At 41.9% G+C, this 17829-nt stretch overlaps 1 protein-coding gene across 4 annotated transcripts in view; it reads right to left on the bottom strand.

Annotated features, from left to right (window-relative positions):
• DIP2B (disco interacting protein 2 homolog B) overlaps positions 1-17829 on the bottom strand; it is a 267785-nt gene that overhangs the window by 52077 nt on the left and 197879 nt on the right. For all 4 annotated transcript variants that reach the window (XR_010321855.1, XM_064284237.1, XM_064284236.1 and 1 more), the window contains 10 exons: positions 14731-14854; positions 12728-12849; positions 11421-11532; positions 8966-9075; positions 8175-8305; positions 6377-6545; positions 5456-5626; positions 4153-4214; positions 3175-3232; positions 960-1034 (listed from right to left, as the gene is read on the bottom strand). Coding sequence is in view for 3 of the 4 variants with exons in the window: in XM_064284237.1 (XP_064140307.1) it covers positions 960-1034; positions 3175-3232; positions 4153-4214; positions 5456-5626; positions 6377-6545; positions 8175-8305; positions 8966-9075; positions 11421-11532; positions 12728-12849; positions 14731-14854 (1134 nt within the window). In the remaining variant the exon portion in view is untranslated. The remainder of the gene's footprint in view (positions 1-959; positions 1035-3174; positions 3233-4152; positions 4215-5455; positions 5627-6376; positions 6546-8174; positions 8306-8965; positions 9076-11420; positions 11533-12727; positions 12850-14730; positions 14855-17829) is intronic.

The following is a 17829-nucleotide window of genomic DNA, read 5'->3' on the forward strand; positions in this document are numbered from 1 at the left end:
CCCATCTGACAGATGAAAAACAGGAAGTGAAGTAACTTGCCTAAGATGTAGACACTAGGAGATTCATACCCACATCAGTGTGGTTCCAGGCCCTGCTCAGAACCACGCTCCTACACTGCCTCCTGGCTCATTTCTCATCCTCACCCAGAGTCTCACAAATGCACTAAGGGTTCATTTCAGTGCTTCTGAAACTGTGGTATAAAGCCCTCAAGAAAATACTAGAGGGTATTTAAATTTACAGTGTACACATAGTAATAGCTAACTGTGATAAGAACAACAGCTAGAAGTCACTGATAACACTCACTAGGTGACAGTGACTGTTCCATGTGAGTTACAGGCACAGGCACTGATGCATTTAACTGTCACAACGATTCTACTTGGTAGGTGCTATTATTATCCCCATTTTGTGGATGAAGAAACTGAGACTCAAAGAAGTTAAGTAACTTGCTCAGTACTGAGAAGCTGGTTACTGGCAGAGTCCAGACCATCTGACTCCATTACAAAGTCCTCCTGTTCAGCTATAGGATGAAGCATCAAAGACTGGGGAGTGCGGTGGCGGGGGTGGGGTGGGGGCGGGGGCAGAGAGGGTAGGAGTGAAGTATTTTAAAACATGTTTATACTAATACAAACATGAATTAAAAAACATGTTATACTTGTGGCTCCTTTAAGTTCTGTCCCTTAAACCATGAGGTGGAATGGGTACAACCTATCCATTTTCCTCTTCAGCTAAAGGAACGTCCGTTGACAAATCGGGGGCTGTTTGTAGTTTGGGTGTCTGAATCTTCTCTTGATCCCTGTCTCAATCTTCCCCTTCTGTCCATTTCAGTTCCAGAGAAAGATTAAAACTCTATTCACAGTGGGGGAGAAAATTCAATCTACAGTTTCACCGATTTCTAGAATGTGAACCCTAAAATGTTTCACTGCTGACTTTTCAGAGTAAAAATGAAAATCATACAGACCTCTCCCAGGTGAGAATCTCCAACAGGTCCTTTGGTCTCAGGATTAACAATAACCACTTTCACTCCAGGTAAAATCTAAAAATCAAAGGGTAAACACAAAGACTGTGTTCAAGTGAATCTAATGGCCTTGAGGAAATGCCCAGCCATGTGGAAGTGAGGGGATGGCCCAAAGGGCAGGAGTCAAGTGCAGTGGCCATCACAGCAGCCACCCTGAGGGATGCTAGCAAAACGCCTCTTTTGCTTTCACTGCTCAGTCTGCTCAGAGGTGTAGTGAGATTCATCCTCAAAAATAAAACAGGGAGCCACTTACCATCTCTTCAGAGGGACGAGAAAAATGCAGAACAGCATTGGAACAGCAAGAATTTTGTAAGATACCCACATAACTTCCCTTTTTCATGATATATTTCATTCACTGAGGCAAAAGCAGTAAACTCCTTTATAACAGAAAAGGCAGCTGGAGGGGAGCAGCTCAAGAGACCTCACTCCAGCAGACAGCTCACGCTAGAGTTAAAGGAGCTTCTGCAGGTGAACGGAAAGCCAGCTATGACTCCACGATCCTGAAAGACATCGCATCCCCGGGATCTTCCTCAGGAGGGAAAAGGAAGAATGATCCCAGGTCTAACAAAAGAAAGGCCTCTCTGTTTACCCTACTCTGTCCTCCTAAACCGCTTTCCTTATCCTAGGTTTCTAAAGTATGGGGTTACTTAGGAGCCCTACAATAATTATTTGAGTATAGACATTTAAAATCTCAAGGAAGAAGCAGCTCGAGAGACCCCACTCTAGCAGACAGCTCGTGCTGGAGTTAAAGGAACTTCTGCGGGAGAACGGAAAGATATCCATGTCTCCAAGATCCTGAAAGACATCCTGTCCCCTGGCCCTAGAGTCTGGGCCAGGTACCACTCCTGAACTGAGGCAAATGCAAAACGAAACAAAAACGCTACCTTGTCCTGCATCATCCCCCGTATCAGCTGTGGATCCAACCATTGTGATCCCTGGGGTTTCTATTGTCTTATTTCTGGAAGTAGATCACCAGATCTTTCCTCTTAGTCTGCCTTAGTCTGGAAGCTCCACTGAAGCCTGTTCAGCATCACAGCAACACACAAGCCTCCACTGACAGACAGATGGCGGCTGCATATGAGGTTCACTGCCCGGGAATTCAACTCTGGTCTCCAGCATGGAGGTGAGAATTCTACCACTGAGCCACCGCTGGCCCCGTAAATAAAGGCTTTCAAGACAATAAAATCAATCCAACGCCACTTAAAGCGTTCAGATGGAAGAGTGAAATTGCAGTGAGCTCGCCACGGTGTTGATATGCCACTGGAGAGATTAGGTAGAATCCCGTTTTTTTCTTCCCAATTTTCTGTCTGCCTTTTAGAATCACTAGACGAGATCCTGAGATACCACGCATGTCAGGAGCTGCCTATCTTGGCAGCCTGTGCTGGTGTGCTATCAGCCTTAGTAAATTAAATTGTTCACACTAAATCTCTCCTTTAACATTTTTAAGCCTCATTCTTATCTAACAAATCTTATTCTCAAATATCTTTAACCTCTTCCCCCTTATTTCTCTTTCAATACATGTCTGTCTTCCCTGATCTTAAACCACAAACCCCCAATCCAACTTAAATCTGTTACCCCCATTTTCTTCCTTGTAATAGTTACAAGGTCCCTGGGTGGTGCCAACGGTTTACTCTTAAATACTCATCTAGGTTGATGGTTCAAAACCACCCAGCAGTGCTGCAGAGGAAAGGACTGGCAATCTGCTTCCATAAAGATTATAGCCAGGAAAACCTATGAAGCAGTTCCAATCTGTAACACATGAGGTTGCTGTAAGTTGGAATCAACTCAATGGCAATGATTTTTTTTTTTTTTTTAAATGGTTATAAAGACGGAATCGGCTCTTTCTATGCATTTCTCATTTACTTTGAATACAATCAAAACCACATTCTGCTGGTTTGTCAGTAAGCCAGATTTAAAAAAAAAAAATCAAAATTTAGAAAGTTCAAATTCAGTATTCTTTTTGTCTATGTACCTATACGGATTTGAAAGTATTAGTTAAGTTGGAATTGTTGAATTATCTCCACATTTCACTTAAGTCTTGCCCTGGCGACTAATATATGGGCAGAAAAAACTCATATATTACACGGCTTCCGGTTTCTTTAAATTGAGCTATTTCTCCACAGAAGCCACCTTCCCAATGGTTAAGAGAACAAATTACCTTTCCAGACTCTGAGAGGAGTAAACTCTGGGGGGCACCCCTTTCCACAAGACGAACCCTGCCGAAGAACAAATATTTACCACATACAAGCCTTTAAAAGAATGAATTCACATTTATAACAATTAAAAAAAGAAAAAGAATTCACCATATCATCTACAGCTATACGCTGCTTTCCAAGACCTCTAACGTGCTTCTCCTTATCACACTAGAGAAAGGTTTCTCAACCTCAGCACTGCTGACATTTTGGGCCAAAAAACTCTTTGTTGTGGGGACTGTCTGTGCACTGTAGGATGTTTAGCAGCATCCCTGGTCTCTAGAGGCCGGGAGCACCCACCCTATTGTGACAACGAAAAATTCCCTCAGGCATTGTCAAATTGTCCCTGAGAGGAAAAATCGCTCCCGGTTGAGTACTCCTGTGCTAGAGAGATGCTCAACCTGTACAGGTGGGGTCAGTGCTGTGGGTTATACGCACGGGCACATCCAAAGTCAGCAGGGCTTGGGCAGGGTCTCAGAACCCTAAGGCCAGGTGTCCACCTGGTAACACAGCTCAAATGTCCTTCTAAGCTGATGAGAAGGAAGACTTTTGCTCATGGGGTTCAGATAAAGTGTTGCTTCAAAAATCTTACTCTGCCTCATTTATCTTGTCAGTGCCAAATTTTATTTTTAACGTCTTAGAGGAAAGAGTCTATCTATTCCAGCTTAATTTATATCCAATGTCACAAAATACTTTTACATAGGCAGGAATTAAGTATTACATTTTAATATTATAGTACAGCAACCATGAGAATTAAAGATTTCTCTGATAAATGTAAATCTTCTCAGGTATTAATAATAAAGGACTGATTTCTTCCCTCTCCTTGTCCCCTTTCTGGAAAATACAAACATGAAAGGAATGAGGGAAATGCTGGCTTTCTTGAGGTTGAGAACTTTCAATGCTTAGAAGTCTGACAGAGAAGGAGCCCCACAAACCCACCATACCTGTCATGTCTTAGTGATTTCAGGTCAACGTACACAGTTGTTGGATCAGGCCCTGAGGTTCCCTAAAGAGAAATATATCAACGCATTATTAGTTTAAATTTTAAATTAACTGTATTTCCATATTTTACATTTTCAAGTCAAGAAATACAGTAAAACCTGTGAAAGCCAGAACCTCTGCTAAGGCGGAAACCTGTCAGAGAAGGAAAACCCAAATATGTCCCCCTACTAGAGAGCGATAGAAAAGTGATAAGACTGTACCCTATCACAGGCAGAAAACTTTTGAGACCTGGAAAAACAAGGCAGTCCTGTCAAGTTCCAGCTGTCACAGGTTTCAGTGTAGATAACTGAGCCACAGACATGAAAAATCCAACTCTAATTTGAAAACTCATCCTCTCTTGTACCGGGTGAGGCAGGGCTGCAGTTAACAATTGCCGGAAGCTCACAGCCGGGCTTTATCCTAGCGTTTCTCTCCGTCTCCCTTGGAAGGGTAGGCCCTCTGCTCTTCCTCCCTCTTGTCACAAGAGCTGTAGTTCCTGAGCTTAGGAGGATTTTTATCCCTGGACTCAAAGCAGGGAGAAGGCAGGCAATAAATGTTATCACAAGGATCTTCAAAACTACCAGTGGCCCAAGCCGATAGGGCAAGGGCCACAATGGGATCCCATGGTAAGTGCATCTTGATGCTACTCAGAAAGTCACTGACCAGGTCACAGAAGACCTGACAGTGTCTACCTGTGTCCATCACCTTCTTCACTTTCACACTCATTCAGCCTACATGATCTTATTAGACTCCGAGCTACATAAAATCAGACTCAGTTCTAGTCCCTTTTCTGTGATTTACCCACCATGAATAAGACGGCAAAGCTGCCATCTCACTGGAGAAGAGAATACAGACTTGTTTGTGCTTCCTTTTCAAAAAAGATATAAAATACAGAGACAGAAAAAGAGTGGATAAAAAATTCAAATAGAACTTAGAAATCTTCTTGATTGACTGGCATAGACTATGAAACTATTAATAAGAGTAAATATTTACATGGGAGTTTGTCTTCCAGACGCTGCACCCAATACTTGGCATTTAGTAACTCAATGATTCTGTAAAGCAACCCTATGAGATACCAAAGTATTATCTTCATTTTACAGATGAGCAAAATGAGGTACAGAGAAGTTAAAATAACAAGCCCAAAGTTCCACAGCAAGTAGGTGCAGCTGGAGCTCCTGCCCAGGCAGCCTGGCTGTGGGGTCTATGCTCTGAAGCACTATGCATTCCCCTTCCATCTGTTAGCACATGAGATTTCATAACGGTCACCTGTAAACATATTGCTACATTGACTCTTGATCCAAAAGTGGTGCTGACGGCCCGAGGGGACAGTCCGATGTCTTTAAAGAGCTTGGAGAAGGACTGCTGGAGGGCGATGCGGGGCCGCTCCTCCGCCACCACCACACAGGTCCGGATGCAGGAAAGGTTGATGCCTCTGGTCTGTAAAGACACCCATGGACAAGGGCAGAGGTCAGTAGGATCACAGGGTAATTGAACAGGGAGGGCCACTGCTCTATTTCTTTGGCCAGGAAAAGCCAAGGAACTGTGAATTCTCCCCTCAGATAAGCAAAGACAAGACAAAAGCTTCTGGAAAACAAGAAAATGCCAAGACATCCCACTAAAATTATAAGCCACTGGTAGATCTGCTCTTTCTCTTTTTCTTTCAAAATCTTAGATTCTTTAGTAATGTATTTTTATTCCTCCCCTTTTGTGTACCATAGGTTTCTCCCTAGTTCAAAATAGAGAGGTGAGTCTGAGAAAAGAGTAAAACTAGAACCGTGGAGATCTAATCTCTCGTCTCTTTTTTTCATCCCTGAGATCCCATTTCTCTATTAAAGACAACTGATTTACTCATCTGTCAGTCAGTCATATCACCACTGATTACACACATGACTGAGCTACCCTCGTTTTGGGGACAGTCCCCAATCTCTAATATTCTGAGGTTTCAAATTTCTATTGGGGAAAAAAAATCCAGTTCTCTTTTATCTTTTATTACATAGAGTAAGAATCAGCTTAAATTAAATTAGGAAGGTAGAAGAAATATACTTTCTGAGATTTATAAAAATCCGTTTGCTTGACTGGCCAGATAAAGACAGACAGATCTGTCAACCCCTATTCTGATATTACCACGCCCTGCCCCATTTCTCTAAAACCTCTCAGGGCTCGCTACCTGCTGTAGCCACTTCTCACCTTGAGCACCTCCACTTGGTTTCCAAGTCCTTTGGTGCAGAGCTCCATTACTGAGTAGGAGCAGAAAGTATCTCTTATTTTGTACTGGTTGACAGTAGAGAGCCAGAGGAAAAGGTTGTTTTCTAACTCCATAGGAGGAATCAGGATGGACTGGTGGCCTGAATAGACACTGCAGGGAAGAAAGGCAAGAGCTGGCACTATTAGCTCATCCAAGGAACCCTGATGTTTTTCAGAACACTAGCAATTCAATAAGCATTTACTGAGTACACAGGACAGCGTTAGATCATATGAGATATCAGGGTCTAAGCATTAATCTTGTTCCTCAGCAACCCATGAGACACATAACTATAAAATAAAGCAGATTCTGGTAAGTGCAGTACTTGAGGTATGAATGAAGGGAATTGAGATCAGAGAATAATGAGCAATTCATTCAAATTGGGGAAGTCCGGTGGCAGAGAGGAGCTTTGCTGAGTCAGTGACACTGGTGCTGCGGCATGAGGAGGAATAGGAATGGTCAGTGGCTGGGGAAGTGGGGATGGTGGTGAGGGCGTTCCAGGCAGAGGAAGAGTATACACAAAGGCCTGGAGACATAAAAGAACAAGGTGCATTTAAGGTTGTCAGAAACAGTATTCCAGTGTGAAACATTGGCACACAGATAAACGGGACCAATGAGAAGTGAGGCCAGAGGGGCTGGTGCAAACTATGAAAGGGCCCTACTTATCACATGAAGTTTAGACTTAACCCAACAGGCAGTCTTGCTGCTTTACGCTGGGGCAAAATTAGCAACACAAAGGAGGGATCAGAGATAGGAGACTGAAGGCTGAGGGGCAGGTGGGAAAGGTGGTGATAGACTAGGTGAGAGACTATGAGGGCCTGAGCCCTGTCAGTGCAGCCAGGATAAAAAGGAAGGAATGGCAGTCATGTAAGGTAGGTATAATCTACAGTTGGCAATCTTTAACTATAGATCAGAATCACCAGGACCCCAGGAATTCTTTATTAAAAAGTATAGAAACTGTGGGCTCTGCCTGTGGGGATTCTAATTTACTAAGTCTGGAGAAGGCCCATTAGTTTGTTTTGCTTTTTTAAAGATCTCTAGGTGATTGTTAAGTACGTTTAGGAACAACTGAATCAAAAGACTTCATGTTCCACTGGGTGTGAGACATAAAGACCCATAAGTCAAAGACAATGCCCAAGCTTTCAGTGTGGGCCTCCAGGTGGATGATCCTACCCTAAAAAAGACAGGGACACAGAAAGATGATGTTTAATTGCAGGCGTCTGTGAGGCATTTGTGGAGATGCCCACGAAAGAGGTGGAAATGCAGGTATGAGACAAGGTTCTCTGGGTAGACAGTGGAAGGAGTTGGGATCTGCTAAGCTGCAAGGAGCAACTTGGCAAGGACAAACCTGCTACTTTCCATCTACACGCTATCACTCCATTTCATTATATCCCTTCCTGTCAAGCCTATGGGGTACGTTCTAGCTGTGAAAGCGTGACATATTTCATCCAAATATCTCATCCTTCTACTTGGCTTTGTTTCTAAAATGGGGATTATAGGATGGAACACAGCAGGGATTAAGATCACTGCCCTTCTGTATCAGGTTTAAAATCACCAGAAAAGGCAAAAGGGGATACAAACAAAACTAGACAAATATCAGAGATACATCAGATGCACAAATTCTAGGAACATCAACATTTTATTGAAACTTTACCAAATAAAGGAAGCAAGGGAAGGATGAGGTGGTTATAACCCCAAAGTATACCCCCACACATTCTGTTTCTTTGGCTTTTCAGTTCCTACCTGCAGAGACACCAGAGTGCAAAGCCAAGTCCACAGTAAGGGTCAAGGCAGATGGCAATCTGCCGAGAAGAATACAACTCACACTGGAGCTTGATGGCTCTACAGAGAGCGTTCACTGCAGAGTGGGACATCTGGAAAGTAAGGAACATGGAACAGGACGGAACTGTCATCCCATTGGCAGAAAAACAGCTCTACCAATAGTTCTGATGTTTTAATTCCCCCCAAACTCCTCAAAATGATGTATATTTTTCATTGCTTCAAAACCTAACCTAAGTCTGAATTTGTTGTTGTTTTCATTAGTTGCCATCAAGTTGACAGCGACTCTGTGTGTGTAGAGTAGAAATGCTCCATAGGGTTTTCAAGGTTGTGACCTTTAGAAAGATCCCCAGGCTGGTCTTCAGAGGCACCTCTGGGTGGGTTTCAAATGCCAACCTTTCAGTTAGTAGATAAGCACTTAACCATCTGCACCACCCAGGGACTCCTTTAAGTATAAATTAAGGTAACATGTTTCTTAGTCAATAGTGAATTTTGTGAAACATGAACCTATGGCTTCACACTGGCTTTAACTGTAACTCTTATTTATCTAGGTTCAGAAAACTTCATAGCACAGATTCCTTGGGATAACTCATTCTGGAAGAGCCAATGCTTTTATTTAAATATAGCAGGGACCCTTGATCCTCCGCCTACTGGTCCCTGGCCCAGCATGTGGCTTCCACAGTGGTCATCTCTATTTTTTGCAGACCTGGCATTTTACCAGCATCAAGTGTGTGAATCTATCCAGATGACTTTACCTTCACTCCTGTAAGCATGCCAGTTGTGGAGACGCTAAAATCAAGATACGCCAACATCTCAGGAGTGGGTGGTTTATAGAGCTGAGGTAACCTTTTCCTGGGTAAATCATCTGCAGTGAAAAGAAAAAAAACGATGTAAGTCAGACATGTTGGGACATGAAAATCACTGCTCTTCACCTGATTTTCTGTGGCTCTGCTATGGCCAAATTTAGTTTCTGGGATCTGCTAAAGCTTAGAGTCTGCGAAAGCAGCTCATGGATGCCACTCCTAAAGGTGGTTTGGGGTTGAGGACACTGCTGAACAATATAAGCAAACAGATCTGCATCAGGTAAATTTATTTAACAGAAGTTTAGTAAGGGGTAGTATAACATAGGTGAAAATATGGACTATGGAAGCAGACCGCCTGCATTCAAATCCCAGTGCCACCATTTATTAGCTATGTGACCCTAGAGTTATTTTACATCTTTGTGTCCCAGTTTCCTTCTCTCTAAAATGAGACTAATACCTGGCCACATAGAGTTGCTGGGGAGTTAGTTCACACAAAACACTTTTAAAACACGTGACTCAGTACATGGTCGACAAGCATTAGTTACTGTTGTTATCGTGGTGGTTTCAAGTTGTTCATTATTTACAGTTTGTTGCTGTGGTTGTTATTAGTTGGCTCCAAGTCATGGCAACCATATGTATAAAAGAATGAGACATCGCCCAGCCGTGCGTCATCTTCACGATCATCGGTACGTCCTATGAGCCCAATGCTGTGGCTATTGTGTCAGTCCGAATTATTGAGGGTTTCCCTTGTTTTTGCTGACCCTCTACTTTACTAAACACAGTGCCCTTTTCTAGCAACTGGTCTTTCCTGATGACATGTCCAAAGTGTACGGTATACGTACGTTAACACAGTAGATTTTTAAGAATGATAATCCAGAACTGGGAACTATTTTCTTTTGCTTATTTATGATACTGGCTCCCCTCTTCCCCCTACCCCCCCCACCCCACCCCTGGAAATTTGCTTTGTATGTCTGTCAAACAAGAATGTCTCTGGCCCTGACTACACTCCTTCAAAACTCGTAAGGGCTCCCTTGGCTTTCTGGATCAAGAAAGCATTTTAAATTCTGTACTATTGGGCTCCAACCATTGCCACTGATCCTATCTCTGGTCAAACAAATGACTTTCTCTAACTGTGGTTCTTCTATCACTCAAGTGCCTAAAGAAACTTTCCCATTGTCTGTACCACAGCCCACATCTCAGGTCTGCCTGAAATCTGACTGAGGCCATTAACCATACTAGACCTATTTGCATCATTAACAGCAACACAGTTCATTCACGTTATATATTAAATATAACTGTGCTTATGTCTGTAAGTAACATGTAAAAAACCAAGTTCAGCATCTGCCACACAGTAGCCACAAATACATGTACGTCATCCCTGCATTTAAATTCATACAAATGTTGCTGAGGTGGATGGATACCATATAGCACTTACTGAAATAAAAGGGTAGGGAAATGGTTAAAGAGGCTGGGGATGGAGCCTCACTGGCTGGGTTTGAATCTCAGTTCTGCTACTTACTTAACCTCCCACACCTCAGTTTTCTTATCTGTAAAATGAGAATAAACACAGCACCTATCTAATAGGGTTGTTGTGAGGATAAAGTTAGGTAGCACATGTTGAGCGACTGGCACATGGTAAAGGCTCAATAAAAGATATAATAATTACACGCTAGGTTCTTTACATCATTTAATCTTCACAACCCCATAGAATAGTTATTATAACCCCATTTCACAGGCAGTTTTTTTCAAGGTAGTAAGGATACTCAGAGAGAAACAGAAGTATCAGAATTTTAATCCCCATGTGCCTGACTCCAAAGTCCACTCTTTCCTACATCACTGATTCTCCATGTCTTAGCCCCTTCTTCAGTATAAGTACTATCTAAAATTCATGCATTTAATGGTTTTCAGAGTCTTTCATATAATACTGCATTTGATCTTCTCAACAAATACGTGAGTCAGGCAGGGGTAGGTAGAATTTTAGGAAAGGGTAAGCTCATCAAGGTTATAGGGGCAGCAAGTAACAAAGCTGGAACTAGAACCTAAGTCTTCTGACTTCTAGATCAGTGTTGTTTCAACTATATCACATCTAGAAGCCAAGAATGAGATCTTCCCAGTAGTCTATAAGGCCCTACATGTACAAGGTCTCATCCAACACAAAATACTAACCACCTTTTGATGATGCCAAGGCTAATAGCAGGACACTTTTTGTTTAAAAAGTGCTGTGATATGTTATTTAGATCTGGGCTGTGGTACTATCCAGTCCTTTGGTAACACAAGTTGACTGGATTTTGCCTCTGACTGAGCAGGTGGAATGCGTTATGATGTAAGAGCTGTGTAAACATCTCTGGTGCAAGAAGCTAGGACTTCTCAGGCTCCTTCAGTGATGCTGGAGAACTCTCTCTTTTACCTGTGTCAATGATAGCTGGCCAGGTTTTCACATCCACAGCTGCCGCCGCCTCTCGGGATCTCAGTAGCCTCGTTAGCGTCTGGGTGGTGAGAATACAGGCTGCTTTGCTGACCTAGAAAACAAACAGAGAGAAATAAGCACCAGGAGGCTTAGCCCCAGTGTGACACCACAGGCTCTGGCTGTTCCTAAAAGCATCTCACATGCCATACTAGATAGGACAGTGTCAGTTTTTCAAAGAATGCATGTGGGGCAAAAGAGGACAGTTTTTCCTTCTGGAAATGTGTAACATTTTATTGTCTCAGAATGCTGGACTTGAAACAAAACTGTATTTCGGCAGATTTATTCACAACAGTGAGTCTCAAATATTTCAGTTATAATCTCATTACAGAATCTCTCAATCTCTCGAGTTCCTAAAGATAATACATGGATTTTGTGCTGCTCAGGGAATCAGGGGAGTTAGATAATCATTTTTGAAGGAGTTAGTGTTTGCCACAGGCTAGTGAAACTTACTAGACCTAGAACATATACTGAATCTGAGGAGCACTGATGCAGATGTGTGCTCTCCCAGAAACTAAATTCTCCTGCACACCTACACACGGAAATGCAAAGTGACCTACTTCACACATCAACTGCATCAACTTCAAGAAACTTCCCTCTCTGCTTTTCTGGCCTGCTTTGCAGAACATAACAAGGGCATTTTGCTGAACTAAACTTTGTATTAAAATCATCTGTGGTGAACATGGCTTTTGTATTTCAGGCACAAGTTGCTGACAGAGCAGCAGTTCTTAGAAAAACAAATGTTACATAAATTGCAATGTTATAACCTAACAGTACACTGGCCAAGACTGCCCTTTGCTTCAAAGTACATTAGGATATGATGCAATGTAGATTTATGTAATTTTTTTATCCAGTAGACACTGCTACTGCCTCCAGGGCAAGGAAAAGCAACCCCTTGGACACCTTTTAATGCTGTCCCAGATTTACAAAACTAACAAAAATAAAAGTGACGTGACACTGGGGATAGTTCAGAGTCTGACATATGAAGCTACCTTGGTTACTATACAGAAAAAATAGCAGATAAAAGTTTTATGGAGAATTATTAATGATAGCTTCATCTCCTTAACATTCATGATACCAGAGTTTCTCCCTGAATAATGACAGTCACTTGGGCCAGATTAAGGAAAAGAGGTAGATTTCAGGGGACAAATCTGACTTCCTGACTCAACAAAACTAAAAAGTTAGTAAGGATCCTTAGTCATCTTAAGCTTGATTTTATGACCTGAGGACAAGACACACTTGATACTTACATCAACAATCATTCGGACAGTGGGCAGGGTGGCCATAAGGTTCTGAGCGTGGGGAGGTCGGACTGTCACAGGAATGCACCCTGCATACAGGCAGCCGTAGAAGGCAGCAATTAACTCGATGCCTGCAAGGCACAGAGGACCACGTCAGGGGGGTCCTGTGATTGCTTTGTATCCCTGAGAAACTAAAAGGCAGACCTTCCCAAACCAGTTTATTTAGACCATAACTGAATAGAGACAGCAGCAGAAGGAATTTTAAAAATTAAGAAGGAACTGAAGGAAGCATACAAACTGAAAGAGAGAGAAGTCAAGAATAAGTAACAATGAATCAGTCAGAAGTAAAAGATACCTGAAGGATGGAATGAAGGGTTGAAATTAAAAAATAAGAATAAAAAAGAATAAACTGTGGCACTATATTTAGGTAAAACAACAACAACCATCTGTGCCTATGAGGATGAAGTAGAGCTGTAGGTAATAACCGGTTGCCATCTGGGCTAATTCTGACTCGTGGGAACCCCAAGTGTGGCCGAGTAGAACTGTGCCCACAGGGTTTTCAATGGCTGGTTTTTGGGGAGTGGACCGCCAGGACTTTCTTCCGCGGCACCTCTGGGTGGGCGGCACCTCTGGGTGGGCGGCACCTCTGGGTGGACGTGAACTGCCGGCCTTTCTGTTAGCAGCTGAGTGCATTAACCATTCGTGTTGCCCAGAAACTTCAGGAAGTATCTGTAACAGCCCCACTGAATTCCCGACTGCTAAACCCATACCAGCAACAGAATCCAAGGAAAACTGCCAGGAGAATGGGAGTGAGTCTTGACACCATAACTTAGGAATAGTCACTGCAGATGTTTAACTTGGAAAACAAAAGAATGCGGGCAGGAGGGACGAAGAACACCTGATTTATTTTTCTGTATTTGGAAGGCTGCTACGTGAAGCACAGTTAGGCTTCTTAGATGGCACCCCGTCAATGGATGGACATTTCAGGCAGGCAAAGCATATGAAGATTCTGCCATGTCAGGACCTGGGGTGGGGCCTCTGCGGGAAGTGCTCTGGTCTATTACCACCTCTTAAGTGACAGATGGAAGATAATCTCACAGGAATACCATGGGAGGGATTCCCGTACCTTCTTAGAAATCTTAAAGTATTGATGTAAATAAAATACCGTTAATAAGAATCAGAGTAGAATGAAGTAATAGGAATAACAGACCAAAAGAAGAATGGATGTATGAGTGGGTTAGATGGCGGAAGAAATAAAAGAAGGGACAACTCAATTATTTCACCTGAAATTTTTGAGAATATTTACACCAAACTATCACCAAATGGAAACCCTGGTGGTGTAGTGGTGAAGTGCTACGGCTGCTAACCAAAAGGTCGGCAGTTAAAATCCACCAGATGCTCCTTGGAAACTCTATGGGACAGCGCTACTCTGTCCTATAGGGTCACTATGAGTCAGGATTAACTTGATGGCAATAGGTTTGGTTTTGGTTTTATCATCAAGTAATTCTGAGTTCCTCTTACTAAGAAAAGTTATTGAATTAGAGCATGAAAGGTGAAAATAGCAATAATAGAGGAATACTAAACATCAGCCACAATATGAAGAATGTTAAGTCAACAGAGTTCAAGCACAATGTTCTTTTGGAAACTGGGTCAAACTGTCCCATTCCTGAACACTCCTAGAAACAAAGTATCTGTTTTAAGGCTTCCCAAAAGGCAGGCAGCTAAAGTATTCATTCATTCACTCATTCAACATTTACCGAGCGCCTTTTATGTGCTAGGCACTGTGCTATGTGGTGGGATTCAAGAGTAGATACAACAAAACGGTCCCACAGAGCCCTCGCATTGCACAGCTCTGGGGGCAGGGCTTGCACCTTTGTCTATTTGGGTGCTGCTCTGGAACTGGGAAGTGCACAGCCTACCTGGCCACACATGACAGCCCCGAGCTCCTGTCCTCTTATAGTGTGTAGTCTAGTAACGGAGCTTTAAGTCTGGTCTACCAATCCGATGCTTACCAGGTGGATAGAGCAATACCACATTGTCTCCTGCATTTAGATGACCCTTATCACCCAGAACTGATGCAATCCTCTCTGCTCGCTTATGAAGCTGAAGGCAGCTGGCTGTGCACACGGTAGTTCCCTTTAAACAAAAGAAAGGATAAGCGGGTCAAAGCTCAGTAAAGAAATAAAACAGTGACAAGTACAGCCAATGTGATATCATACTTCAACAGTTTGTGCCTTGGTAGATCATCTTTAGCAAGTTATTAAATCCAATGAAAAGTGCCCTGGAATTGTACCAAAAGACATGTGTGGAACTCCTTTTCCTTTCCAAAGTCTGTACTTACTTAGGGAATACCAACATTAACTTACATCAAACATATTTATTTATAGTTTTTCTTATTTATGGTAGCTTAAGACATACATATAAATTTTTTATTTTTTAAGTAAGGAAAAAGCATAGAGGGAAAATGAGGGAAATAAAAGTAAGATGAGGCCATGAGTGAGGTCAGTGGCCATGTGTTCACATACACTTGCTGAACGTAAAACACAAATGATGCTCTGAGCTTTCTAACAGCAAAGACAGAAACAGAAGCAGATTGACGAGAGTTCGCTAGCTAATAATAAAGATTAGGAGATGGTCAATTGTTTCTGATCCTGAGAATGATGCCTCCTGTGGGTCTTCATAAATATCCTTATTACAATTCAAGTTTCACCAGGCTGTTTTTTGAACTTTTCTCTTCCCTTATAAAATAAAACATACATAAGGGAAAGTACATACATAAAATACAAATGTACAACGTAATGGAAAACCATAAAGCCAGCACCTGTAAGAACCAGCACGGCACTATCAGCAGCTCCAAGGCAGGCCATATGGCTCCAGCTCACATCCTTCTTTCCCTACAGAGGTAACCACAACCTGGACTTTTTAATGTTAATCCCTGATTTCATTTTCTTTATACTTTTAGCACTCATGTTTGTATCCCTGAAAGTTTAGTTTTTCTATTTTTGAATTTTATATAAATGGAATTGTACTATATGCACTCTTTTGTGCTTTGCTTCTGTCACTCAACGCTCTTGTAGAGCCGTTATGCTGCTGAGCACAGGTGCAGTTCATTCTGCTGATGGACACTGTCATCTTGTACACGTGTCTTTGTATAAATATTTGGGTTTTGGTAGGGCATTGACCCAGAAATGGAATCACTGGGTCGTTGGGTATGCCCATCTTCAACCTTACGGGATAATACCAAATGGTATTCCAGATGGTTGTTCTTTGACTACTGTGCCAATATCACACTGTCTTCATTACTATAACTTTATAGCTCATAAATATTTCACCATAACACAAGTTTTACTGAGCTGTTTCTTTTAAAAAAAATCTTCATTTTCTTAATATAAAACGGTACATGTTCAGCATAGAAAATTTGGAAAACATAGACAAGGAAATACAATCCTCCCAGACAGATACAGTCCCCGCTTTAATATTTTGGTGTATATTCTTCTGGTCTTTTAAAAATGAGTGCATATTCACATGCACCATTTTTTTATTAAACCAAAACAGCATCATATGATACCACCTGCCAGAGGTTCTATAGTGCATTGGCTAAGGACGTTGGCTCTGAAGCCAGTTTGGGTTCACGTGAAAGGAAAGAACTCATTTCCTAGCCCTCCGACATACCAGCTCTGTGAATTCAGGCAAGTTATGTCTCTGTGCCTCAGTTTCCTCAAAGTTAAAATGAACTACTAAACGTAAAGTACTTAGAACAGGGTCTTGTATCCAGTAAACACTCAATTGTTAAAAGTTTCATATCCTGTTTTTTTTCTACTTACACATTATGAGTATTTTCTGGGTCATCAAAGATTCTTCCGTAACATGTTTTTGAATGGCTGTACAGTTAAGTATTTCATCCTATTTATATGCCATAATTTATTTAGCCAATTCTCTGCTCCTGGACATTATTAACACTAAAGTGAACACCCCTTTGGCTAAATTCAGTGTTAAATTCATAAAGCCGTTTCTTATAATATTCCTCTTTTTGGTCCTTGTTATAGCAGCAAACCAAAGTTCAGTAAAAATAGTTTTCTGGGTGTGAGGGAACAACACTGCATGGTTACTGAGCTTTCTGGTGGTCTGGGCTAATCCATGATGAAATGTTAGCATGTATAGAAGAAAAGATGGACTTCATGTCCTTTGGGCAGTCATCCATATGTAACATTTCTCTAACCAAGCACCACGTTGAAACTTGTGCTAACAAACATCTGGGTACCAGGCCACAACTTTAACTGTAGTCAAGCTTGGGAGTGGAGTAGGGAAGTAAGCTGAGCTGACATCTTAATGAAACCTAAGGGTCTGAATGAATCCATGGGCCTGAAGAGAAGCCCCCACAGAGGTAAAGCAGAAAGTCCCAAGGTTTTCTACCACAAAGCAGTGGTTCTTAAGGTTTTTAAAGACTTTTCACTTCTAAGATGCACAGCATACTCCCATCATTAAGTTCTATCATTGCATGAATTCTCAAAGGTATAACGTATATCAGAATCAAGGAGGCTGGGGCAGTTTGGGTAGGTCCCTTAAGAGATCCCCATAGGATTTCCAGTCTTCCCAGTGCTGATAAGATCTACTGTTGTACAGCATGGTCACAGTACTTTAAGCCTGTAACTCAGCCATTCAAAGAAGCAAACAAAGCTCAGCAGACTTCCTCAGAATTCATGACTGGAAAAACACAACATTCTGGTGAACCACCCATTAGAAATCAGTAGTTAAATACACCCTTGCATATTTTCCTATTTGCTTTTTTGGCTGTCAAGAAGAAATCATTTAATGTGTACTAGAATTAACTTTGGCTTTTAAATTATTACTCTAAAGCCATTTTTCTCCTGGCAGAAATCAAAGAATTAAAAGCCAAGTTGGATAAAAAGCTGTATGACATAATGCATTCTATCCATCCATCTGTTTATCTGTGTAATTGTAGTGTTGGCCCCATGATTCCTATCAGAACTGAACAAAGAAGATTTGATTGTAGCACAAGAAGAGACGGCATTAAAGAACACTCTAGGAGGTCTCGTGTCAGCCTGTAAGTGATCGCGCAATTTATCCTCGTATGTCAAAACGAGAAAACA

Source organism: Loxodonta africana, chromosome 4, assembly GCF_030014295.1.
Source record: "Loxodonta africana isolate mLoxAfr1 chromosome 4, mLoxAfr1.hap2, whole genome shotgun sequence".
NCBI lineage: Eukaryota > Metazoa > Chordata > Mammalia > Proboscidea > Elephantidae > Loxodonta > Loxodonta africana.